Below are 27,555 nucleotides of genomic sequence, written 5' to 3'. Positions count from 1 at the left end.
AACTCCATGTCTGAGGGATGCTCCCTTTGTGTCATGGCTCATGTTCTGGATTCAGTCCTCCCGTAAATGGCTACCATAAAAAACAGGACCAGAAGACACAAATGGCCCTACATAAACAGTCAATAACTACTTAGGTTTACTGAAGCAAATAAAAGAAACAAAGCATTTAGTTTCCAAAAGTATGAATCAAAGCTTATTAAAAAAAAATCCTTACAGCCAAGAACTTCCAGTCCTTCTGTATATGTAGAGGGCTGACAGACTCTACTTCATCCACTGAATAATTTCCAAGAAACAGATCGATAGCATCCTGTAACAAACATACAGAGTTAAAATGCATAGCAATTATGACTAAGTACCTATCTGCAAAAGAAAAAACCCAACTTACTTGTCTAAACCCATCAGAAAAGTTGTTCTTATAGTAACGTATTAATGAGTTCCATCCATCCATTATTAGGCCCCACTGAGTTCTCTTCCCAGTTCTGTTAAAAAAAAAAAAGTGATTTTATGAGCATATTAGAATTAATTTGTTTGCAAATTGAAAGTTATACTAAGTGATGTTCAGTTTTATGATCCTTTCAGGTTTGTATTAACAATCATATCAAGTTCCTATTTATACTTAAGGACAAAGATGCAACTGTCTAGTGCTGCCTCTGCAATGTCTAACTCCTATAGGCAATAGATTTTTATGAAAAAAATGTTTTAAGAAAGGGTGGAAAGATCTGACAGTAAAGTCAGGAAAATGGTTCCTCAGAGACTCAGTTTTCCATCATGCAATAAAACAAGATGGAATATTTTATTATAAACCCATACTGATTTTATTTCCTGATTTTTAATTTTTTTTTAAACTACAAAAGGTATATTATTGTTTATTATATCATGTTGACATAGGGTGAATTTTTCTAGTAAGAGGTAGTTAACATGTAAGCTGGCAATATTAATGTGTGTCTGGAAAATTGAAATATCAATCGGTAGATAATTAAGTTACAAAAATGCATTGTCCTCAAAACAGAACCGTCTCTAACTTGCCTTGTGTAGTCTGTCTTTAAGGCACCAGTTCCAGCATATTGTTTGGCACAAGCATTTGCATTATCAGCCCATGCTGTGAACAGAGAAACAGAATTATGTCGGTTTTCCTTTAAAAATGCTGATGGGTCCTTATTTGAAAAATAGTAATTTAACTTTAAAGACAAACCTACCATTTTTGTAGATTTTTTCAAATTCTGCTTGTTCTTCAATTCTCTGTCCAACATGCAGAACACCTAACCTCTAAAACAAAAAACACACTACAATTCAATAGCAACTCAGAGGAAGTCAGTATTTAAGTTTATGTAGGACATAGCTTTTTCTTCCAGCGAAAAGCTGGACAGTACTCTTTAATTTCAAGCAGGTCTTTAAGTACTAAAGCAATTTATGAGTGCAAGCTACTACAATCTTTAGTTGTACTTAATCCCTGACAGAGGACGCATCCTCCCTCCCCCAGAGAGAGAGCTTTGAAAAAAACAAAAACAAACTAGAAAAAAATCTTGACCTGCAGCTGTGCTTGCAGAGAACGACGTGCTAATAGGCTCTGAATCACATTAGTCCGGTCCAGGCAGTCCATGCAATTACTGCGGAATATTCCTTCCTGCTGAGTCACCACTTTACCATCAGAATCAACTAGAAAATAACTAAGATCCAGGATACATTTAAATATGTATATAAATAGGTACCTAAAATAATCCACTTCAAAATATGGTCTATGATTGCATACATTATAACAGGTTTTTTTTAGTTACCCCAAACAATCTTTCCCCAAGTTAAAGTCTTTGCCGTTTGTGTTTAAGTATATTTGATAACATATTATTTATACTTTTCTTCCAGTAGCAGATAGTGAATGCATAGTATTATCAGGAACAGTGTCTAAATGGTTTCAGAGTGGTAGCCGTGTTAGCCTGTATCAGCAAAAACAACGATAAGTCCCCGTGGCACCTTAGAGACTAACACATTTATTTGGGCATAAGCTTTTGTCTAAATGGTTATCCTACTGCATTACACACTTCAATAACTTAGCTTGCAGTTGCTATGAACCTTGGTATTACCTATCGGAGAAAGAGCAGGTTCCACTTCCACTTTCAAGTATGTTGTAGTCATGATCAGGGGTGAGCTGGAGCCGGTTCGCACGGGTTCGCGCAAACCCGTTGTTAAATTTAGAAGCGGTTTTAGAACCGCTTGTTAACTAGCTTCCCTGCGAGGGAAGCTTTGATGGGCTCTGCCTGGGAAGCCTGAAATTCCTCCTCCCGACCGCCGGGGGGCGCTGCGCTGTGCTGCGAGAGCCATGTGAGCTGCCTCCTGGCCCTGTTGCTGCTCCTGCTCTTTGGACCTCTGGCCCTGGGGCTCCGGCTGCTGCCCCGTAAGTCCCCGGCTGCGTCCTGCTGCTCCCAGCCGCTCCCCCCCCCCCGTGTGAGTATCTGCGCCCCTCCCCCGCCTTCCCTGCCCCCAGCCAGCCCCTGCCCCCAGCCCCAGCCGCCCCCTGCCAGCCCCAGCCAGCCCCTACCCCCAGCCAGCCCCTGCCCCGCCCTCTGCCCGCAGCCCGCCCTCTGCCCGCAGCCCGCCCGTCTGCATCACCTGCCCACAGCCAGCCCGTGTCACTCCCTGCCTCCAGCTAGCCCTGCCCCACGCCCCTATCTGCAGCCAGCCCCACATCCACTGGTGCCCTGCAGTTCCCAGGGCAGTAACCCTGCACACGTGCTTTAATGAGGGGGGAGCAGGGAGCAGCTGGGACCCACACATGTGCACACCCTAGAGTGACCAGACAGCAAATGTGAAAAATCGGGACAGGGGTGAGGGGTAATAGGAGCCTATATAAGAAAAAGACCCAAAAATTGAGACTGTCCCTGATCACCACCCACACATGTGAAACGGAGCTCATTTCTAGTTCAGCCCCATCTTTTTAAAAAAGAACTTTAGGTAGGGTTAAAATACATCTGTATTTTCCTGGACATGTCAGGCTTTTCGGTTCTTAATCACCTCCTGGGAAAATATGGACGTATGGTAACCCTATTGGTACAAAAAATACATGCTGTCGCACATCCCTTAAATCAGAACTTTTTATAGGGAACCCGTTGTTAAATCAGAACTTTTTATAGGGAACCCGTTGTTAAGATTTTGGCAGCTCATCACTGGTCATGATGTATGCATGGTAATAACACAATCCTTACACTACACAATTACAAAAAGACTTGGCTTCAGCCTCTAGAGAAGAATGCTGCTGCTTTGTCTCAGGCCTGCAGAATCTGATTTTCAAGAGAGCCCAAACTCTCCAGCTCCCTAGTGTTAGCCATACTTTGAGGACTCCTCATAAAACAAATCAAATAACTTTAATGCCTTATTTTGAGATACATCAGTTCCAGTCCTTTATTTAAAGAAAGCTGATTGGTTTTGGCATGTGCCTACATAGTTCACTACGTGCTACAGTGTATTACTAGTTTTAAGACATTTCTCAGTTACTCATTCTAGGGTTGAGAATCCTATACAGCTGGTATTTTAAAGACAAAATTACTTGCCCATTCTGCTTCTTTGATTCTTATCTGTTCACCTCCTCTCAGATTTTATGGGCTGCTCCTTTTCAGGTTTTTATATCCTCAGGAGCATGTTTGGTTTGTACTATCCCTACAGAGTGAGGGATTTATGTCAGCCTACATCAATGGTTCAAGCTTTCCTTCATAAATGGAACTGGCAGAGGTTTCAGTGGGCTGTTCCTCACATTACAGGGGAAGACAACCATGTGTGTGGAAATGGGGGTTTAGCCCTCAAAACACTACATATAGGAGTTACTGGTCTGCCTCATGCTGTAGACTTGAGACCCAAACGGTGAGGATGATATCTTCAAAGAAGCAGAACTACAAGATAAATAGTTTTCCCTTCCTAACCTGTAAATCTATGAGCGGTGAATAATAAAATAAAGACTAATGCATTAAGCAACAACTGTTCATATAGATCATACAAATTCATTTTGTATATGAAATAACTTTACTGGGGGAAAGGATATTAAATCAAGTTGGATGTTTGCTACTTTTTTGTGAATCCAAAAAAATATTTAAAAAAAAAACACATCAGGAAGGGTTGGTGTCTGGTTGCTCACATATGGCATTAACACGGCATTTGAAATTACCACACTGAAAACAGATAAGCAGTTGTGCTTGGTAATTTCTCATTCACATGTAATAGGCAAACTTGTATTTACCCCTCATCCCTTCACCAAAAGGGACAAATTTAATTCTCCTTCATAGTTTAGTTGGCTGCAACTACTCTCAGAACCAAAACCATGGTGAGTGATTGCATTATAAACCACATTAAGGCCTCTACTTTGCTGCTGAGCAGGAGTGAGATCACACAAAGATATCTGCAGACTCCACCCTGTAATCTTTATCTTATTTGCATATGCATCTTCAAGGCCATAGAATCCATATGAGAAAGTGATCTACTTTTGAGGATATAGATTCTGCTCTATGGATCTGCTGGGCATCTAACAATCTATCACTTTATGCTAACCACCACAAGATGTCCACATAGTGCTATATAGAGAGAGATTACCTAAACTCATCTTGTTGTTCTGCAAGTTGATCCATCAAGAGCTGGAGTCGGTCCCACCTCATTCGACTGCATTCTTTATGGAAGTCAAATGCTATATATCTATTCAGAGACAAGCACATCTGATCAAATAAATTCACGGCACTCTTCACTGATCTGAAGAGATCACAGTACAGTTGTATTTTTAAAAAGGTAATTTTTTCAAAAGAAAAAGATTAATAAATATCAAAGTGCAGAGAAATGATCTTCAGATGAAGATTTGCCAACATCAGCCAAAATTTAAGAGCAATTCTTTAAAACTGGGTTCCATAAATATCAAAGGACATGTTTCCTGCTTTTCTGTCCTCTTCCGAAATATCACATTGCACATTTTAAGGATGCAAATTTCTGCACTCCTTAGATCAGGGGTTCTCAAACTTTTTCTGTCTGAGGCCCTCCCAACATGCTATAAAAACTCCACGGCCCACCTGTGGCACAACTAGTTTTCGGCGTATAAAAGCCAGGGCCTGTGTTAGGGGGTAACAAGCAGGGCAATTACCTGGGGCCCCATGCCACAAGCTTTGGCTTCAACCCCAGGTGGTGGGGCTCAAGGCCTCGGGCTTCAGCTTTCTGCCGAGTCTAATGCTGGCCCTGCTTGGCAGACCCCCTGAAATCTGTCCATGGCCCCCAAGGGGGCCCCGGACCCCTGATTGAGAACCACTGATCTAGATGATCCGACCACTCTGGAAGCAGGATAAGGAAGCACATGTTCACTAATATTTTACAAAATCATTTCAGTCTAAATATCTTTTTCCCAAAAGGGTGCAAGGAAGTGGGTTTCATGCCTCAGCTGGAGTCTTAAGGAAAGGCTTCTCTTTCCTGCCACCATTTCCTAACGTAACTCCATTTGGAACCCAACAATGCCCTCCTCATTAAAAGGGGGATGTGTATGTGTGGAGATGCAACATTCTCTCTTCCTCCCTCCAAACATTGCCATGGCAACACATTCATGCTTTGTGGACTAGGATATCAACCTGGAATGGGAATCATGGCTTGGATCTTCTGCAGTAGACCAGTGCAGTTACTGAGTAGTATAGTTTTTAATTGTTAATTCTATTTAAAGGATCACCTGTGAATACCAGGGATTGATTCAGTCATCAGTGCTTATTTACTGTTTATATAGTACCATAAGTGTGCATGGCAACTTAACTAAAAAGACATGGTCCCTGTCCTGAAGTGCTTACAATCCAAGTGTTCATTTACCATATTTACAAGACAACATGGGGAAGAAAGGATGGACCTGCACTTGCTTTTTTCTAAGCCGCTTTCTGCTTTGTATGTAGTTTAAATAGCTACAAGTCGTATTAGGCAAAGAGATGGGGCTAGAATACAATGTTCAAAGGAATGGATGGGCGATGAGACAGGATAATGGAAGGAGTATGGGAATGTTAGAAAAGGAGAAAGGCAGAAACAGGACAAAAGCAGGTGGGCCACAATGAGAAAAGTTTGGCAAAATTCAGTAAACTGGCAGTAAGAGGTCAAATATCAAATAGCAGCAAGCACTAGCAAATAAGAGCCTTATAAAATGAGGATTGATTGATGTGAAAACTAAAAATTCAAAGCAAATGCATGCTATATAAGATTAACTGCATTCAAGGATAAACGTTGCCCTTAAATGTGCATGTGCAGCTTCTACAGAAGTCATTAAGAATTATGCATTCATGCTAGAGGGCAGGATTTGGCCCCTAAACGTGTTAGGGACTCCTGACACCAACAAATGTCTAAGTCCCTTGCAGGAGAATCTCTGGGATGAAAAAAATAAAAATTTTAAGATTTGTGGAAAATCCATATTCTCTCCATATTCAAGAACAGGGTTAAAGAAAGCAAGTCAATAAGTGAAGATTACTATTTTGAAAATGATGAATCACCACTGTTAAACTGTACATGCACTTGCGACTTCTGCAAACATGAACATTTAATAATAATTTATTTGCTTTCCACACTCCTGTGGCCCATACACTCCATTTAGGCTGCACGCCTAATGACCTCGTCTTGGTGTCTTTTTTCCAGGTGACTTCACACCTGGAACCCCTTGGTCTGCAATGCCTCACCTCTTTCATCCTGGAAGCACATTTCTTCCATGAAGTCAATAAACACTCATCTGCCCTTCAAAGAAACAAGCAGAACTTTCAAGACCCACCACTAGCCAAAACTATGTGCTCTTATTACTGTAACCCTCATCCTCCCTTCTTTTTATGCTGCTGTCCTGTCTCAATTCCCTTTACATGCACCCCATGCCCATCATTTCCAGTTGGATTGCAAACTGTTCTGGCAGGGACCATGTCCTTTTCCTGCAATGCAGTAACAATGTGTATTTAAAAAAAATGCAATTCTCATGCAAGTTAATTTGTCTTATAAGGGCCCCCATGGCCAATTTGATGACACTTTTCATTTAAGTTTGTTAAAGGAGCCAGAGATGTACAATATACACATGTATCATAATTTCAGTTCACATGTACCTGACCATTCCATTTCCCAAGCTGTTTACCATTTTTGCAAATGTTTGTTCAAGAGGCTTCTCTGAGCCCTTCTGGTTAACCTGTGAAAAATGAAATTGTAATACCAATCATTCACATTTCTTTGAAAAGGAGAGGCAAACAATTTAACTAAGCAGAATAATTAAAGGCATACCAAATTAACAATCATTTGTTTTCCATAGCTAATTATCTGAGAGTCAAAATGTCTTTGGAAACCATCCATCTAGAAAACAAAAGGAAAAAAAAGTGACATCATGGGTCTTCAGAGACGTACAGGTCTGTAATTTAGTAAAATTGCTACATTACAAGAATCCCTTAATGTAACAGCACAAGTCATTTTCTGGATGAGAATGGGGTGCTCAAATGAGGCAAATATCTGCACTCTGCTCTGCCAATGCACCTCAGCTCTCATCTGCAACAGTCTTGGGCTTCTCTTGTATAAACTACTAGTTGTGGCAAATAGTGCAGTGGTTTTTAATCACTATACACAATGAGAACCAGGAAGAGACTACTGCACTCATTTATACTTATGACCTCATTCAAGCTTTGAGCCAAAGACTCCATGGATAAAAAGGCTAGTACACTGGCCCAAGCCTCTTGCTACTTCAACTTTAAAGGTAATGTTTGACTTTTATTTTAAAAACAGATTTAAAACGGCATACTGTATGTTAATGAGAAGGAGCAGCAATGTTAAGTTTATTACCACATTATAGCCATGCAAACACTGAATTCCATTTTACTCACACACATACATGATTTACTACTTTGCTGATCTGTGGCTTTGGTTTATACTTGAGGTTTGGTCTCTGTGACCAGAAAAAAGGAATTGATCCACGGGTCTGGAAAACAAAGGAAACAGAAACTTAAATGACAAATGCAATTTCATGTTCTTGTTTGTTACACCTTCCTGACATCTATATTTTAACTTATTTTTTCTTGTTAAATGTAAAATCAGGTTTTGGGCAGACAAGAAAAGAAGATTTGCCAGCTGAACTTAAGCTAGTCACGCAATCCATTCTGATAAGTCACTGAATTTACCTGGACAAACGAAGCTTTGCTCCCATGGTAATGTACAATTTGTTCTGTTTCAACAAAATTAGCTGCATGTCCTTCTGAATCAATACCTGAGTTAGAAAAAACAGAATCCAGTTCACACCGGCCACAAACACCATTGCTTTAGATTTGAATTGGGGTCTCATTTTTCAGTTAGTAAGATGAAACTATACAGAATAGCCAGAAGATAAGTGAAATCTGTGGCCTCTGTAGATCAAAGCCACCATCTGAGATACGGTCAGCTAATGAAGCAGAGACTTGGGGTATGTCTACACTATGGGGACTATAATGGCCAGGGGCGGCTCCAGGCACCAGCACGCCAAGCGCGTGCTTGGGGCAGCAAGCCACTGGGGGCGCTCTGCCGGTCGTCACAAGGGCGGCAGGTAGGCTGCCTTCGGCAGCTTGCCTGCAGAGGGTCCGCTGGTCCTGCGGCTTCAGCGGACCTCCTGCAGGCCAGCAGACCCTCCGCAGGCAAGCCGCCGAAGGCAGTCTGCCTGCCGTGCTTGGAGCGGCAAAATGCCTAGAGCCGCCCCTGATAATGGCATATCTACAACACCGTAGCTATGCTTGCACAACCATATAGTGTAGAAGCAGCATATAGCAATGGAAGGAGATTTTCTGTCTGTGTAGGAATACCACCTCCCAGAGTGACAGTCAGAAGGTTGATGGAAGCATTCTTCCATTAACTTAGCTGCATCTATGTTGCAGGTTAGATTGGCATAGCTAAATCGCTCAGGGATGTGGATTTTTCAGAAGAGCAGACCTAGATATTGCTATCATTCAGTCAGTGCAGGGCCTTTATTATACTGCCAGCATGTTTTAATAGTCTAACTTAAAAAAATACTTAAGTTATTTTAATACTGAACAAAGATGCCAAAGTGCAGACACTGAAATCTATCTTTCCAATGGAAAAATTATGGCACAGGGAGCAGCAAGTTTGTCCGCACTTCCTCAATGCACCTCAACCTTAACATGCAGAGACTGGTAAGGAGAAGGTACTTCAGTCTGCTTCCCTTTTAGCCTTTGGCTGAAATCAAGAAAAAGCAGACTGCTACATAACAGACAGCCAAGGATCCTATGCCAAACAAACACCTGGAAATTGTAGTTAGGCTTTTTTTTTTTGGGGTGTGGAACCCAGCTTAAATTTTCTTTCCCTGCACATGAGAATGTTTTCTTGTGAAGTTCTTTATTAGTTTGAAAATTTTATGTAAGGTATTTTACTGAAGTAAATACCACAGCTTATTTATAGGATAATCAGTATTGTCAAGTGTTTCATTTAAAACGATCATCATTTTAAATTTTTGGACTAAACATAAATCAAATGCCTCAAGGAGCAATAAATCAGGTTTGCAGTTTAATAGATGCATCTGCATATGAAACTGCAGTTTTGTGCTCAAGGTTGTTTTTCTGTCCAGTTATTACACTGAAGTAAAATATTTGGCACAAAAGTCACATCAGGTTGTGACAGAATGGAACAAAACAGTAATGTAAGTGGTTAAATACTTATGACGTTTGAAAATAAGAAATTAACGCGTTACAGATATGTTGACCGTTCCAACAGTGGCTGCATTATTTGTCATCCTACCTCTCACATAATAACGTACACCAGCTCTGAAACAGCTTCTTCTAGAGATAAGCAGCCAGTCAAAGTACTTTCCATTTATGGAACAAGAGTGCACAGCTATAACTGGTAAACATGTTAAGGAACACACAATTTTGCAATATTTACTATACTATTTTTAAATAAAAGGGAACAGGCACAGACATAGGGCCAAATGATTAAATAAATACAAAGAATTTTGCAAACATTCATTGATGTGTAGGTCTGTGTATAAATATACTGTTATGCCTATGTCAAGTTATTTATTATATTTAACTTCAGAGTCAGCAGCCTAATACTAAAATCAGTATGTGCATGACAGAGGAAGTTTTAAGGGATGCTAACTAACCAAAAAAAAATATGAAGCGATTATAAATAGGAGAAAACGGGATTTGAAGAGATTTGAGACTGGTCTCAAAGGTTCTTCAATTAAATTAAATTAAAAATGTTGACACATCTAATGATAAAACATTTACAGTTGAACCCATTTATCTCGACCTCGGTTAACTTGCCAATCCTATTAAGTCGACGTTTTACAATTGGAACCGCCAAACTCCCTCTTTGTCTTATGGGTTTCTCATCCCTTATGTCGATTCCCCGAACCCTAATATCTCGAGCCCGGCTCCCCGCGTCCCCGACCCACCGTGTCCCCAGCCGCCCGCTCCCCGGCTCTCCAGCCGCGCGGTTCCCCAGCCGCCCGCTCCCCGCGTCCCCAGCCGCCCGGCTCCCCGCGTCCCCGACCCACCGTGTCCCCAGCCGCCCGGCCCCGCAAACCCGGTCCCTGCCCGTCCCCGCCCGTCCCCGCATACCTGGTCCCCACTTCGCCTGCCGCCCGCCCGTCCGCCCGGCTCCGCTTCGCCGGTCCCCGCTTCGCCGCCCGCCCGTCCGCCCGGCTCCGCTTCGCCGGTCCCCGCTTCGCTGCCCGCCCGTCCGCCCGGCTCCGCTTCGCCGCCCGCCCGGCCCCGCATACCCGGTCCCTGCCCGTCCCCGCATACCTGGTCCCCGCTTCGCCTGCCGCCCGGCTCCGCATCGCCGGTCCCCGCTTCACCGCCCGCCCGTCCCCCCGGCCCCGCATCGCCGCCCGCCCGCCGTCCGCCCGGCCCCGCTGCGCCGCCCGGCCCCGCATACCCGGTCCCTGCCCGTCCCCGCCCGGCCCCGCATACCCGGTCCCTGCCCGTCCCCGCATACCTGGTCCCCGCTTCGCCTGCCGCCCGCCCGCCCCCGCTTCGCCGGTCCCCGCTTCGCTGCCCGCACCCCCGCTTCGCCGCCCGCCCCCGCTTCGCCGGTCCCCGCTTCGCCGCCCGCCCCCGCTTCGCCGCCCGCCCGTCCGTCCGCCCGGCTCTGCTTCCCCGCCCGCCCGGCCCCGCACCCCCCGTCCCTGCCCGTCCCCGCCCACCCGGTCCCAGCCCGTCCCCGCTTACCCGGTCCCCGCTTCGCCTGCCGCCCGGCCCCGCTTACCCGGTCCCCGCTTCGCCTGCCGCCCGGCCCCGCTTACCCGGTCCCCGCTTCGCCTGCCGCCCGGCCCCGCTTACCCGGTCCCCGCTTCGCCTGCCGCCCGCCCCGCTTACCCGGTCCCCGCTTCGCCTGCCGCCCGCCCGGCCCCGCTTACCCGGTCCCCGCTTCGCCTGCCGCCCGGCCCCGCTTACCCGGTCCCGCTTCGCCTGCCGCCCGGCCCGCTTACCGGGTCCCGCTTCTTTGGCTGCCCGGCTCCGGGTCCCCGTCCACAGCCGCCTGGCACGCTTCCCCGTCCCGCTTCGCCGGATCCAGCCACATGCAGGCACCGCGGTAAGGGGGCAGGGAGGGGGTGTTGGAGAGAGGGCAGGGGAGTTCAGGGGTGGGGGGGTGGATAGGGGTTTATCTCGATCATCGGTTATCTGGACTATTTTTGGCAAACCCCTAGGCCGGCGACATAACAGGGTTCAACTGTAAAATCTATTAAAGGCCCATGAATACAAATAACCATCACATTTGAAAGAATTAGGTCAATATTATCAGCATCATATTTATGATCTCAGGCCCTGGCCCAAAAAAAACAAAGGCTTGAACTCTGCAAAAAAAATTCAGACTGCAGACCAAGCACCTTCTGAAATGCGTTATTTTTCTAAAAGTAGTTTTTTCCACCTTCTGCAACCAGAATTAGAAAAGAAGCCTTCAAACCTGATCATGCACTCTCAGAATATGTGCATCTTGACAATATGCTCCTGGAGCACCACGGCAGGACATTACATTGTCAATAGGCCAAATTTGTCCTTAGATGTACACAGTCCCTACTGAAATCTTAAAGGGGAGCTGCTTATACAGACACTTTGGTATCAGATTATAGTCCTTACTGTTAGGAGATAGTTGCTAAGAACTGGCAATTTAACTTAGGAATCCAGTTCTGTCAAGGTCATAACTACTTTCAGTTGATGTTAGATAATACTACTGTTAGATAAAACTATATCGGAAAGCAGCACTCCTCAAGTACTGCAGCAGGATGCAGAACACAGATTCATACTACCCTCTATTGCCAGCAAGGTAGAACTACAACTTTAAAGGACAAGACTAACAGGCTTTGTTTAGCTTTTATAGGCATGCTGTCCTGTCCCTCTGCTCTGTTCTTTTGAACAGCCAATATGTTAACCATCTTACTATTTGCTAAGGTCTGCAAGGCAAGTTTTATTCCAATAAAAAAATTAAATCAATTTCTGGGTTTTTATTCAAGCATAACAAAATTTTAATTCTTAAAACTACAGCTCATTACTTACATATACACATTTCACCTCACAAATTTCATCTCACCAAGTGTTTTTCCCCACAAAAATCCTGTGTAGAAAATCCACTTTGTTGGGTAACTGCACATTAGGCCAATACTGCAGATTTCATTTACAGTTGTGCCAGCACTCTTTGTAAAAAAAATCCCAACAACTAGTTCAAGTTTGGTTTAGAGAGTATACAAACAGATCCTCTGCCACCCAAAATGCCCTCAATAAAGAGTTCCTAGAGAGAGATCTAAAAAGGTCTAAAATTAGACATAAAACCATACACACAAACTCTTAAAATCCTTGTAGATCCAGAGATCACCTCAAATATATCAGGGCTTGGCTTTTATTCAGCAGGAAATAAAAACAGTAGCTCTAAACTTGGCTGTTTATCAACACTGCCATAAACCTAAGATCGTAGGCTCAATCGATCTCCTATGGTGAATTTAAGAATGGAGGGATAGACTTTTTGGGTAATTAGACATATTCCCCATCTCTCCACTCTTACCCTGATTCAAGAGAGATGAAGATCGATACCAGAGGAGTTTTATAAAAATGAGAGTTACTTACCTTATAGTAACTGCAGGTTCTTCAAGATGTGTGGACCCTTGCATACACATACTCCATGTACCTAGAGTGGGAGAATTCTTGAAAGCAGTGTCTGTTGGTCTGCACATGTGCTCTTGCTCTCCTCATGCCTCTGACTGAAGAGCTGAAGGATGGAGCTTACTGACCACCTCTCCAGTTCCTTCTCTACCACAAATCCAAGACTGATCCCAAGCAAAGGGGAAGGAGGGTGGGTAGTTGAATATAGACAGAGACCATATATCTTGAAGAACCTCATCACTATAAGGTAAGTAACTTTTCTTCTTCGAGTGCTGGTCCTTATGTGTATTCCACTGTGGATTATTGACAAGCCGTACTCAAGAGGAGGGTGTGAGGATGCTATTGCTTGTGCTCTTCTAGTGTGCCCTTCCCCTCCCATGAGTGGGAGGAAGATGAGACAACCGATCAGAGTAAGATACTGTTCAAGATCCATTTAGAGATCATCTGCGAGGATACAGCCTGACCTGAGACTCTTTCCACTATGACGATAAACAGTTGGAAATTTTCTGATTGGCTTTGGCTGGATCTGTGAGCAGGATGAATATCCACATGGAAGCATGCATCCTTGATATTGACAGCTGTAAATCCCATTTTCAGGATGGGATTGTAGATGCCAGTATGACCATGTGAAATTTCAGTTTGCAAATAAACCAGTTGAGATGGCAGAGATCGAGGATGGGTCTCCAGCCACCCTTCTTTTTGGGTACTAGGAAGTATATTGAATAAAAACCTTTTCCTTGGTGTTGAAGAGACACCAGCTCTACCACTCCTCGCTGTAGGCAGGACTCTACTTCTTGTTTGACAATCTCTGTGAAAATGACCCCTGAAAAGAGGCAGCAATGAGGTTTTGGAGAGGGCAGGGAGGTAAATTTGATTGCCTAGCCAGAATGGATGATGTTTAATACCCACTTGTCCATTGTTATTGCACTCCACTTTTGGAAAATGAATGGTAGGTGATCCCCAAAGGATGTGTGGAACTCGGCAGATGGTGGCATCACTCACTGGTCTGCAGCTTCAAAGTTCCATCAAAAATATCATTTAGACAGGGGTGTGGTTGGGATGATGTTGCTGCTGCAGAAGGTGCAGGGAAATGGGACATCTGAACCTTTTGCCTCTTTCGGGGTGGCTCATAAGACAACTGATAGTAAAATTGTTGAGCCATCAGTCTAGGCTCGTATGATTGCCTGTGGAATTTTCTCTTCAGGGCAGATGTATATATTCTTCGGGAGTGGGAATATATACAGCTTTAGAATGTTTAAGGACTTATCTTTTTAATCAAAAGACAGACGAGTTTCATCAAAGGGCAGGTGTTCTGGACCTCCCTGGGAAGCCCCAAAGTGCAAAGCCATGATTCACAGAGCATCACAATGGCACTTGATATTGAACTTGAAGATGAATCTGCTGCATCTACTGCTGATAGAAGAGCAGTCCTGGCAACCAACTAACCTTCCTAAATGAGAGCCTGGAATAAAGCTCTATCTTGTAAGGGTACATGGCAGACCAATGGACACTGCTTTCAAGAATTCTCTGAGTGCCTATAGTGCATGCATACACAGTGGAATACACAGAAGGACCAGCACTCAAAGAAGAAAAACAGGATTTGCCAAATCAGTGATATGATCACTTGTATAACCAACTTAGTACTTGCTACTAGCAGGCTACTACCCACAATGCAATTTTTCAGTGCACAGAGGGCTGGAAAAAATTCCTTCTTATCCATGGAAGGAATCACTAGATCCTAAAATATAAAGGAGATTACTGGAACGTGGAGTTTTCTAATACTAAGTAAATCATGTTCTCAATTGTTTTTAGTTTATAACACTTTGTCTTTTGTTAATCTCTCTAAGACTCCCTATGGCTGATTAACTACAGGGCTACAGTCAGAGAGCCCATCCTTGGGTGTTGGCAGTGCTCTCTTATCTTATGTAATAACCCACATGGAAACCTGCTGTGGGCCACCTTCCAAGTGAGCACAGGGAAAGATGTACTTCCCTATTTCATGCAGGCTTACTGGGGGGTAGGAAGGAGAAGAGAGCCTAGGTAGAAAGCTAGAACAGCACAGATTGGAGACCAACCTGAGCCAAGAAGTTTATATCATTGTGTCTCCTCAAATCAGGATCTGGTTCCACGCTGAGACAGAGTGGTTGAATTCTAGACTGCTGAGCAGAGCATATTTATGTAATCATATTTGCTTTAACAAGAAAAGGTCACTATCAAAATTAGCAAAAGTCAAAATTAACAGAGAGGACCCTGTAACAGCGTGCACCAATCTCTCAAACACCCCTTCTGGTTGGCTGTGTCTACAGTCTTTAAATAGTCCCAGCCCTGTTATCGGGACTTACCCCCAGGGTTTCACCCTATTGGCCTACTCTGGTCCCAGCTGTCCAGCCAGACCACTAAGTAGTTCATTTTTCTGGGGTCTATTACTGTTCGATTGTAGGCCAATTCCTCAGTGACCTATGCGGGGGTGGTGGGGAGAGACCCAGGCCTGCCCACTACTCTGGGTCCCAGCACAGGGACCCTAAGAATAACAGTCACATGTCACTGTGTCCCTTTAATTACACTGCTTTCAGTTCCTTGGGTCACTTCCCCGCATCCCCAGTCTTCGCTGAAGCATCACCCTTACTTCAGGGCTCATTTAAGTTCAGGCCCGGCAACCAGCATTTCCTCACTGCCATGGTCCCTGCCAGAACTGAGCTGTCCCTGGTGCTGCAGTTCCCTTTGGGCAGCCAGGAGCACCAACTGTACTCCTCTGGCTCCAGCAAGGAACTGACTGTCTCTGGCTTTGCAGCTCCTTTCTTTATGGCCCTCCGGGGCCCTGCTTCTGCTGCGGCCACTCTAGGCTGCTTGTAGGACTTCTAGATGGCTCTTTTTCTGGGATGGGTGTGGCAGGACTCTGAGGCCTCCAGCAGGGGGATCTCTGGGCCTTGTGCACCCTGTCATAAACCCATCTACCCCAACAAAACAAAGCCCAGTTGTCCCCCGATTGGGGCTTTTCACCTTTTCTAACTCAAAAGCGGTAATATAATTGAAAATCCCAGCTTTTGTTAGGCAAACTAGTTTACAGCCAATGCAAGGTATCAAGTTAGTTTAGGATTACGGGAATGCATGTGTATACTCTGCTACATGCATCATTCTTATAAGTAAGGTAGAGTATTGATATCAAAAGCACTGTTTGTTAAGAGAAGGATTCTTGTAACTTTCTTTCAATTTCTGAGAGGATGAGCAGAAAGATGGCAGAATGTGCACGCCTACTCCTGTGACATGGGATGGGGAGGGCTCTGAGTTATTACAGAGAACTCTTTCTCAGATGTCTGGCTGGTGAGTCTCCCTCACAAGCTCAGGGTGTAAATGCTCACCAAATTTGGGGTCAGGAAGGAATTGTCCCCCAGGTCAGACTGGCAGAGACCTTGGAGATTTTTCGCCTTCCTTGGTAGTGTGGGGCATGGTTCACTTGCTGGTTTGAACTAGAGGAAATGATGGATTCTCTGCAACTTAAGGACTTCAGTAATTCAGCCAGAGGTTATGGCCTATTACAGGAGGGAAGTTCTGCAGCCTGTGATATGCAGGAGGTCAGACTAGGTGATCATGATGGTCTCTTCTGGACTTAAAAGTCTATGAGCCAACACTGCTCTCTTATTTTAAAGTCTATTAGCCTTGCCAATGCCTGTTTAAATTGTATCTGATGTCTCCTTATATATATATCTATGTGCTTGTAAGAAAAAAAATTCACTTAATAGGTGTCATTCAACAGATCACAGTCTAACCATCTAAACATTTAATAATATTGTAGGTGAAAGTACCTGTCTAGCAGGCTATAGTCACATCAATATTGATGTGAAAATGTTTATTAAACTGAGCTTTGTCTCCCAAGAGAACAGCCAACACTAGAAAGGTGATTGTTCAAATCATGCTTATAAGAGTGGTTTATATAAAATTGTGTTTAATATGAAAAGCAAAATATTTACTCTTTGCATTCAGAGTAAAGGTCCAAAATATAAATTGCCTACGATCATTACATGCTATGTTTGCAATTAGGACAAGATAGTTTCCTCGCAAAATGTGGTGTATTTGAAGATTTATGTGGTAGAGTTCCCAACTACAGTTAACTCTTGCACCAGCAACATTTTCTGCCTTAGAAAGTCAAATATTCTCTTAGATAATCTGATGAAACTTCTAAGGTAAAAAACAAAACAAAACATTGACACACCTAGAGCAAATTTAGATTACAAAACACAAAAAAAGGATACATCCATGCATCACTGGAAGAGCAAACCTATGGATCTGAAAATACAAAAGAAATTGTAGAACACATTTAAAAAAAATCTATTTTATATAAAAGTTGTCTAACAAAACAGATATCTCGAAGTATTAACCCAAGAAATAGATAGATGACAAGTGTATGAAACTCTAGTAGAAGGCACACATTGTAAAGGCAATTCAGTTTGGAAAGAGGGACCATTTATTGCCAATGAATAAGAAAAAGTTTCATGTTTTCTAGACAAGTCATTTCTCTGCACAACCACAAAGATTTTTTGCTCACTAATAAAGCAACAAAGTGTGATATTTCTTACCAGTCATCACTCTGTAAAGCAGAAGAAATTCTGTAACCATGCTTATCTCACAGTGAGTCAGTGAAAGACCTTGGTAACAGCAAGCTGCCTTGAAATATAAGTGGGTATTTGTACTCCCAGTTCTAAACAGAGATCTGCTTAATATTTTTGCCACAAACAAGCTAAATGTAAATTAATACCTAGATGTATTTTCTAAAGCCTGTCATGTATGACATGAACAAATGTGTTAGCTGAGTTCGGAGCTACCAATACAAGTCTTAGCTAAGAAACATTGTCTAGCCCATGTGAATAATTTAAGACTAGACTTGAGAAATCCAAGGGTGCAATGTTATCTGGATACAACTTGCTAAACACAAGAGTAAATATGGCAATATACTGCCCTTTACACTAACTAGCATTTAATTCAAACAAGTTAAAGGTGGTTTGCAAATACAATGCTATGCTTCTCTACATGGTGTAAAGCCTAGAAAAGGGATGGCAGATCAGGCATTAAGTCACCAGGAAAGAAGGTATTGAACAATGGCTCTGCTGCGTTCTCTCTGTTCCAGACACCATGGAACCCCTTCTCCCCAAATCATGATCCCATTCCATAGATTTCAGTATCTCCTGAAGTTGTCTGCTACCACATTCTCTCTGCTAGCTGCTACAATAAAGTCTTCCCTTTCCTTTTCATTATGAGGTTACATCAGTGGAGAGAGGTTACAGCTAGTATTCAAAGGGGGTGGGTGCAGCAGCCAGCACAGAGAATACAGTAGTAAAACACCCTTATATGTAAGGAACGTAAATGCCCTGGTTCTTTATGAAAATGTTCCTGCCTTCTTGGATGTACAGGCTGCCATGTGACTGTTGGGGACATCTATGGGTTTTGGAAGCAGAGTCTCTGTGCTAGTATTCCGGGGGGTGGGGGGAGTGGAGAGTTGGGGTGGAGGAGAAGAGGAAGGAAAAATCATAAGAACACATTTCTGACTGGACAATTCTGAGGAATTTCCTACTTTGTGTGGACTTTCCTTATGCAGTCCACAAAGTATAGTCCAATTTGCGGGAGAGGGATGTCAGAAACTCAAGTGACATCTTTCTTGACCAGCTTAAGTTTGTTTTTAGCTCGATACTTCATGTGACAATAAATTCCCAATATAAATACATAGTTGTGTACGACCCTTCACTGTGCACTTGTACAGCTTAGTTTATATTAGGATTTACCTTGCATGTCTCTTGAAGAATTTGTTTGAAAAGTAATGCTGATTTAGCCTAAAAACCTTGAAAGTGTTCTTTCGACCACGTGTGGAAATTTTGAGGAAAGGCAACCCAGACTCAAACTTGTAGCTGTACCAAGGGACAGAGGCAGTATCCTTGGGGAACAATATCCGCTTTAGATAAGGCACAGCGGAGCTCAATATTTTGCAGATTCCAATTACTAGACACATATTGCCCACCTCTTCTTGGTGTTATTTTTCTTAGCATAAAGCATATCAAAGTCTGTTTTTTTTCCTAACAGACATTTTCAATAAGTCATTATTTCACTGGATAATATCAGAGGACTTTTGAGTGAAATTGAAATGAAGTGTTTAGTTTAAGACAGATAAATGTAATGTCAATAACTTGCACACAGACAGGTAATTTTGCTACAACTAGCAGACAAGTAACCAATATTTTATCTACCAGTGTTCCGGGTATCTGAAATAAAGACATATGCAAGACTAAAACACTTTCTCCAGAAGATTATATCTGTGCTACATTTGATATAGATTATTAAAGGAAACTTCCAGCACACATTACCTCTGGCTGAGCAGCAAATTCTCTAAGAAGATGCCCATTCCACACAAACCGTGGATCTGCCTGTAGTGAGAAAAATAAGCAAATAGGGTTGTTGGGTTTTTTTGTTGGGGAGAGGGGGGTTCTGAAGCTCAACTTAGTTCTATGGTAGGGCAGGAACTCGGCACTATCCTGTAGTAGCATTTGTTTGGGTGACTAGATACATGGTAAGGGTGGTACACCTGGCTTTCACAAAATGTAGTTTGCACTCTTTTGGCTGAACAGGCTGTTGCAGACGCATAGCTGGAGACCCTACCGGAAGCAGACAAGATGTTCCTGGTCCAATTTTTAGAGGTAGTGAGTATCCTTAGTTTCCACTGAGACCTGTGGCCGCTCAGCGCCTCTGAAAAAAATAATCAGGCCAATTGAGCAGTGGTTGGTTCTGCAGCTGAAAGGCTTAGGTTTTCAAGTTTGCTTAGGACAGCAACAGACTGAGTCTGTTATGGACAGACTAGGTCTTGTTTTCCATCCTATAGATATAGTAGACAGTCATTCCAATTTTAAAGCCAAGAGAAAGGCCTGAATGACAAGGGGATAAGTTTCACACTGCCTAGTCAGTGCGCTTTGACTCTGACATGAGTGGGGGGAGGGGTGAAAGGAGAGTAACATCCATATGGATAAAATGTTAGTTTAGTCTCAATGCTGAATCAGTGCTTGGCTCAGACTGCAAACAAAGCTATCACGGCAACATAGCCAAGAGAAGCTGATCAGACCATCAAATCATTTAATAAATGCCAAAAAGCTGTTAAAGGTGGTCATTTCCATCACTACTGACCTGGATTTTAACTGGTGACCAAAAGATACAGACTAGGACCCATCCAGTGCCCCCTTTATTAACACTCTTGACCACTTTCGCCTTACCACTCCTGCCAGAAAAACAAGGGTCACTGGACCATGCCTTCCATTATATCCTTTAATCTACAAGCAGCAGCATTTTCAGTCTCCATTCCACATTCTCTACAAGAAATCATTTAGGCTACGTCTACACTAGAAACTTCAAAGCGCTGCCGCAGGAGTGCTCCCCTAGCAGCACTTTGAAGCATTAGTGTGATCACGCGTGAGCACTGGTAGAGAACTCTGCCAGAGCTCCTGGTAATCCAACTCTATGAGGAGAATGGCTCCCAGCACTCAGAGCCTGTCCACACTACCGCTTTAAAGCATTCAAACTTGCTGCGCTCAGGCGGGTGATTTTTCACCCCCCTGAGCCAGCAAGTTAGAGCGCTATAAAAATGTAAGTGTAGACAAGCTCTTAGTTACTATCCTTTTGTTCTGCAGAACAAAGGCAGTACATTGTGACAAAAATCAACCCAAAGTGCTTTTGAGAACTTCAAACTGCAAGACATCAGTACAACCCAATGAATTTTGGAACAAATGGAAACTCTCAGAGAGAAAAGTGAGAACGTGCAGAGAGAATCTTATCCCAAAGGAGATCACAGCACTTTACTGGCTTCTATTTCAAGATGAAATATTTCTTCATTGAAATATGGTAGCCATTTAATAGCAAACAAAAGCTGCATTCAGCAAGTTAGGACAGAAGAAATGCAGGGGGATTTCTAACAAAGCATGTTTTTAGCTAAATTAGCATTTGAACAAGATATCAGGACAACACCTGCGCGTGTTAAAAATGTTACGAAATATTGAAGGTCAGATTTTAAAAGATGAGTAAGTACCACAATTACACAGGCAAATTCGGACATCTGAGCAGCTGTCTGGTGACTTAAATGGGTAACTGGCAACAAGCATGGAGCTACCTGATTTTGCATGCACATTTATATTTTATCTCAGTTATGCTTGGATAATTGCACGTGCCCATCTTTGAGCAATTTGATCCTTGACCATAAATGACAAGAACATTGGTTTTAAATCTTATTTGAATGCCAGCATCAGAACAAGTGAATAAAAGACTGATGCTTAGAGGTTATAGTGCCACTCATTGAGTCACCAACGCTACTTCCTATAGTACCCTAGGTTTGGCTGCATTCAAGTGCAGATCAGGCTTGAGCCTACTTGAGAGATCTGATAGGTTCACAGTCCAGGACGGCATGGCTACAGGGCTACAAGCAGATTGTAACTATTTCAACACCTGCAACACAACTGGCATCTTACATACGTTTTAAAAATGTTATATTTATATTAATATAGAGTGCTTACTGACTCAAAAAGGGATACTGAAATATGTTAGGTCATTTTAAATTGGAACAGAAGATTTTTTTAAACGACTAATGTGCTGATATGTCCTTTCCTATGGCTGAAAGGATAAACACAATGGCATTTTTCTGAAACTTGGTAGATTGATTTTAAGGCTAAACAATCATTACAGCTAGAGCATTTGTGGGGGAGGATGAGAAAGTACCATATAAAAATTGACAACACAGAACAGTACCCAAACACAGAATTCTAGGGTTCATTAACAAGCAATATGGTCTGCTGAAGTTTTTTAATAAGAAAATGAAATGGACATGAAGGTTTAAAAAGGGTGTGAGAATCGCTTCTCATTCCCAGTTCTGAAAGTATCCTGACAGTCAGGAGGTAATACCTTGTGTAAAGGAGGCTTTAGAGCCTCTTCTCCCAGTTGAAAATGAGCTCCAAAAGTCTCCATGGATTTTAGAAAGCACTTGTTGAATCAAAACCATGTTTAGCAGATTATGAATTCTAAATCTTTGTGGAAGCTGAGAAAGTTTACATTCCTAAATATATCCCCTGGGGCCTTAGTGTGGCTGTGTTTGTTTAATTTCAGTCTTAAGAAAACAAAACATACTAAATACTGTTTCTAACAACATATTAAGATAGCCCGGTTTAGAATGCAAAATCCCAGAGCCAAAGACCACAAACCCACCACTCTGTTCTGTATCCTTCCCAGTCTCTCTCCCAAAGGCAAGCTCAAGTGACGTCTCTTCCACTTTTTGATGAAGCAACCCCCACTGTCTCTAATCCTAGTCTTAGAAACCCATCATTTTTTATCTAATTCCTTCCCACAGTGTCAAAAAAAGTTACTATGCAAGTTGCCACAGACAAAATCCAAATAAATCAAGTATCCTAGCGGTTAAGAGAAGATTCAAAATGGAAACGTGTACAAAATCATGTAAGAGTTATTCACCTCAGAAGTAACATTTTCTGATGTCACACTTACACAAAATTAACTCTTGCTATTTGAGTCAGCAGTACACCTACGTTTTAGGTTTGTGGAGTTTTGTTCTGTTCAAAAGTGCCACAATATCTGGCATATTGGATTAAGCTTTTTAACGACACTGTTTATTCTCCACAGGCTGGAGAACTGCAAACAACTATTTTTTCAATTCTTACTGTTTGAAGAGGGAAGGGAAATGGAGACAATGTTAAAACACTTGAAGTGTAACTTCTATAACTGATTCTCTCACTACACACATTTTCGGTTGCTTCCCTTTCCTCTTGTGGTCAATTACTCATTCCAAAAAGCAGCCCGACCACAGCCAATACTATCAAGCTGAAGATTTTACACAGCGAGTGTGACAATGTACTGGCAGCATGCTGATAGTGTAAAATACAAGCAATAGTCGCAAAACCATTGCACTAGTTTAGTTTGAAGGTGGAGAGGTAAAACCATTTTTACTATGATTTTCAGAATCAAGGGATCACTAATGGCTTTGTGAAAAGCAACTGATATTACACTATGAACATACATATTAAACATACATTCCTACCCTTTTTACAGTTTATGCATTAAATCTAATTTCACTGACAGTACCATAAACTCTTAACTTAGATAAATGAGGATTTACATAAGATTAAGAACAGCTGGAAGTGCCAAGATGTTGGTGCAAGGAAGAGAGAAGATACACAAAAAACCAGGAGTATTGAACTGCGTAGATGTGTCGTTCTCAGAATTCTAGTGTTGAGAAGTTGTATTTTAAGGACCTGATCCAAAGCCCAGTGAAGTCTCTAGGAAAACGTCCACTGATTTCAATGGGCTTTGGAGGAGGCCCTATAAACAGTACTATTCCACAATGAAGTGCCTTAAGAGGATTAAAATGTATTTTTAAAACATTTGCAAGTTTAAAAATCAAGCTGGGGAGAGACCTGTAGCTATAAGATCTACGATATTTAAACTTTACTATGAAGTTACTTGGGAACTGCATTATGGTATTTTTACATCCAAATGAAACACAAAAAGATTACCAGCAGCGGCAGGCAGAAAAGAGAAAGGAGTTGCAGTCACTGTATATTTGTGGCGTTTAAGGCCAGCATTTTTCCTCACTTTTGGTAAGCACTCATCTACTAGCTTGCAACTCCCAAACCACTGCTGCCTGACAGATTTCATTTTCCTCTATAAAATAATCAGGAACATCAAGCAGCCCCCAACAGAAGTTTGGAATATAAGATGACCTGAGCATGGAACATTAAGGGTTGTGGCAAGGAGGTCAGAAGCAGCAAGACACAAAGACCTACGTAGGATGTCAGAAGGAAACAAAAGATAGGCTAGTATACTAGTCAGCTCTGAAAGTATTGATTGTTTTAAAACTACCTTGCAACAGGTTTACCCACAGACTGTTGAGAAGAAGTGTAATATACACAAATATAATACTACAGAGCCAGGAGTGCTAGGGCTCTGTTTTGGGAATGCAAAAGTTTAACATTAATTTTAAGGGGATATCTAGTTTACAAAAACAAAATGGCAAGTTTGAGAGCTAATCTACGTCACAGAAACATTAAAAGGGATGAAACTGACTCTTGTCCCCTCAGGAGTTCAGTCCAGCCAGAAATTAGAATCTAAATAGACTAGTGAAGTAATCCCATCAGTTACCTGATCTATAAAATAAACCCATTACCACACATAAAACTAGTTGACAAGGAGCTGGATACAAGACAGAAATCAATGGAATCCTTACCCTCTCTAGTAGGCTCATTTCTTGGAATTCTGGACTGGTGTTGGCTAACCTTTGCAAAGTGTGCGTAAGGTCATACGTTGTAGAGAAGTAAAATCCATCCACATTCAAGACGTGACTAAGCATTGCTAAAAAGGCTTTATTGTCCTGCAACTGTTGGCAGAAAGAACAAGCAGCATTCTTATTTACTAACACCAAACTGCTCGGGTTTTTAAGTTCCCCTTTTTAAAAAGGCATTGATTTTTTTGCTTACCACTATGTTTTGCAAGAGTACACCACCAAAAAAAAAAAACAACAAAAAAAAAACCATAAAACCCCAATACAAAAGGATACCTTGAGATCACAATTTTGAGAGAATAAAAGTAGACAGTTTACAACATTAAACTCCTCCAGTACACCCTGATTCAATATATACAGTAGATGAGAGAACGCTGTACTTCAGGGGGTTTGACCAATAATTACTCCTGGGGGAATTCTGTGGCACTGCATATGGGTAGGATTCATGTCCCCTGCAGATATTTTTTCCATCTCCACAGAGTAAAGATTCTGCTGGAGAGGCATTGCACCTTTTGCCCACCAGAAGAGAATGAGAGAACGCTGTACTTCAGGGGGTTTGACCAATAATTACTCCTGGGGGAATTCTGTGGCACTGCATATGGGTAGGATTCATGTCCCCTGCAGATATTTTTTCCATCTCCACAGAGTAAAGATTCTGCTGGAGAGGCATTGCACCTTTTGCCCACCAGAAGAGAGAGCAGCCAGTGTGTGGAGAGGGAGGGGGAGAGACTGCATTCCTCACAGCTGGGCCCGGTGAGGAGGCATGGGATGGACAGAGTGGTGCACACGGGGCTGCTGGGGGGTGGGCGGAAGGGGGTCACAGACTGAGGTTCAGAAGGGCTAGTGGGAGGACAGATTGGGGCACGGGCTCAGAAGCTAGTGGGGTGACAGCATTCAGCCAGCGCCTGAATGGGTAAGGGGCTGCAGGGCCACCTGGGGATGGGGGGGGTAGATGTGCCTCACTGAATGGGAGAGGCTAGGGGGTCAGCCAGGGTCTGCATGGGGGAGACTCCCCAACTCCCTAACAATCCCTCCCTGACCCACCCACCCCCCAAAAAATACCTGTTCCAGACTTCTCCCACCCACATCCAACAACCCTCCAGATTCACTCCCAAACTCCTTCCCTCTTCTCCGTTACCTCTGAGTCCCCCAAGCCTTTGCACTGCTTCTGAGGGATGCAAGAAATACGTTACGATATTGTAGTTTGAGTAATTTGTTTAAAGTTCTGTACTAATATGCCTAGTAAGGAATCTGTCAAAAAAAAATTCCTGAATCTTGTGTGTTTGTATGTTGGTACAGATATACCTGTTGACACATATTTTTAAATAAAGTTACCAGAATAATTGAAACTGGTGTTAAATTGTGTTATTTTGACAAATACAATATGCAGAATTTTGCAGGATTTTAAAATACCGTGTGAAGAATTTTTAATCTTTTTAAGCCCAGAATTCCCCCAGGAGTAAATAATGGAGATTAGACTGATACCAAGTGCTCCCCAAACACAGAGGGGAAAAAACTGTTGTGCCCCAAAGAGTGTACAGTCAAAAAAAAAGGCAAGTGAGAAGTGGGGGGGAAAAGGATACAACATTCTGGCAAGGTGATCCCAGGGTCAGGCTCATGTCTTGGTTGCAAGTTTGCCTTATTTTATTTTTAAATAGATACTAAATTCACCTCCCATTCCACCATTCAACCCCCATGTCTTTGTTCCACAGCAATCAGTTTCAGTTCCAATGAACTTACACCCATTCATTCCTCCCAACACTCAACCCCTTCCCTCCATGAAAACAGAAATGATCAGTTCAATGATGAGCTAAGTGAGAAATATTTGCATGACTTAGTCAACTAGTTTCTTGTAGGTTTCATGGAAGTAGTAAAGGATTTGACATGGAGAAGGTAGTGGTTTTGTGGACCAGCTCAGGAAGGACATGCCATACATGGAGACAGTGTGGAAGAAAACACAGAGTTGGCTGTGAAAGAAATGAACAAAGAGGGTCTTAATGGGCATTGTGGGAAGAAAGAAGGGGTGCAGTGTTGGGAGACATAACAGACATGGGTTTGAACTTGATGCAGTGAGAGATGGGACCTAATGAAGGATGATTTGGTCAAAACAATAAGAAACGCCATCTTAGAAACTGGAGGGAGGGGGCAGCGAAATAGATGTCAGGAAGGCCAGTGACACAGAGGTTGCACAATGGAGTTCGTTTGGGAATTTGAATACATAGATTTTCTCTAATTTACATTGATATAAGCAAGAACATGCACATGCTTATAACATTATGAATAATGCAGATGAACTACAATGCCATCAGCATTTTAAAAGAAATTGCGCAACTGCTGTAACAGTCTTCCAACTATGCTTCAATCCCAGGAGACCTACATTTGAAGAGGGTTTTTTTTATTATGCTAAAGATGATCAGCCATCAGAAAATTGCTCATCAGTTGTGGCTTATTTATTTTTCTTCTACCAATCTACTCCTACCTGAATATCAGTTAAGTGTAGCATGGTCTTTTTGTAGGAGAGGATGTCAAAATCAGTTGCTTTCCAGACTGCATGACTGAAACATTCACCTACTTTTTTCTTTTTTGTTATTACAATGAGATAGCTGCCTGTAAAATAAAAATGTAGAAGTCAAGAGTTATTAGATATAACGTGATTCAAGAAGACAAGGACAGCAAGCACAAGGCTATATACGAAAAAAATGCACGAAGGAGAAAGAGGGAGAACAATTCCTGGAGGTTCCCCTCCTCAAGAGTTTCCTCTAAATCCCTCCATTGGAAGGAGGTTGCTCCACTCCACAGAAGACAGTCTGGACAGCCCAAAACCCACAAATGAATTAACTTTCCTGCAGATTCCCCATGGAGTTGGGTAGGGATAGAGCACACCTTTCCAAACACCCACCACTCCATCCCCACATGCAGATCTGAATCTGCCAAGCACACTTCAGGGTCTTGAAGAGGGAGAGAGTGCAGGAAGGGCGGCCGACCCCCACTCCAGATCCAAGTACAGACAGTCCTCTCCACACATAGATCTTTTAGGGTGGGAACACAGAAGGAGATAAGTGACTGAGCCCATAGTTTGGAGAATGCAGACTCCATCAGCAATACGTACAATTACAGTGTGCGGTAGTATTCAACAAATGAGATCCAACTTAGAAGTCTTACAGA

General features: G+C 42.7%; 1 protein-coding gene across 1 annotated transcript in view; it reads right to left on the bottom strand.

Moving 5' to 3' along the window:
- The window catches only part of SACM1L (SAC1 like phosphatidylinositide phosphatase), a 53,950-nt gene that overhangs the window by 4,208 nt on the left and 22,187 nt on the right, over positions 1-27,555 (bottom strand). The window contains exons 4-18 of the mRNA XM_045003278.1: positions 26,870-26,997; positions 24,337-24,486; positions 19,436-19,495; positions 17,336-17,369; positions 9,724-9,825; positions 8,124-8,209; positions 7,838-7,924; positions 7,240-7,308; positions 7,068-7,147; positions 4,573-4,671; positions 1,529-1,667; positions 1,197-1,266; positions 1,027-1,099; positions 386-479; positions 215-307 (exon numbers count right to left, since the gene is read on the bottom strand). Coding sequence (XP_044859213.1) covers positions 215-307; positions 386-479; positions 1,027-1,099; positions 1,197-1,266; positions 1,529-1,667; positions 4,573-4,671; positions 7,068-7,147; positions 7,240-7,308; positions 7,838-7,924; positions 8,124-8,209; positions 9,724-9,825; positions 17,336-17,369; positions 19,436-19,495; positions 24,337-24,486; positions 26,870-26,997 — 1,364 coding nt within the window. The remainder of the gene's footprint in view (positions 1-214; positions 308-385; positions 480-1,026; positions 1,100-1,196; positions 1,267-1,528; positions 1,668-4,572; positions 4,672-7,067; positions 7,148-7,239; positions 7,309-7,837; positions 7,925-8,123; positions 8,210-9,723; positions 9,826-17,335; positions 17,370-19,435; positions 19,496-24,336; positions 24,487-26,869; positions 26,998-27,555) is intronic.

This window comes from Mauremys mutica, chromosome 2 (genome assembly GCF_020497125.1).
Source record: "Mauremys mutica isolate MM-2020 ecotype Southern chromosome 2, ASM2049712v1, whole genome shotgun sequence".
Classification (NCBI taxonomy): domain Eukaryota; kingdom Metazoa; phylum Chordata; order Testudines; family Geoemydidae; genus Mauremys; species Mauremys mutica.
This window is presented reverse-complemented; position numbering and strand designations above follow the sequence as displayed.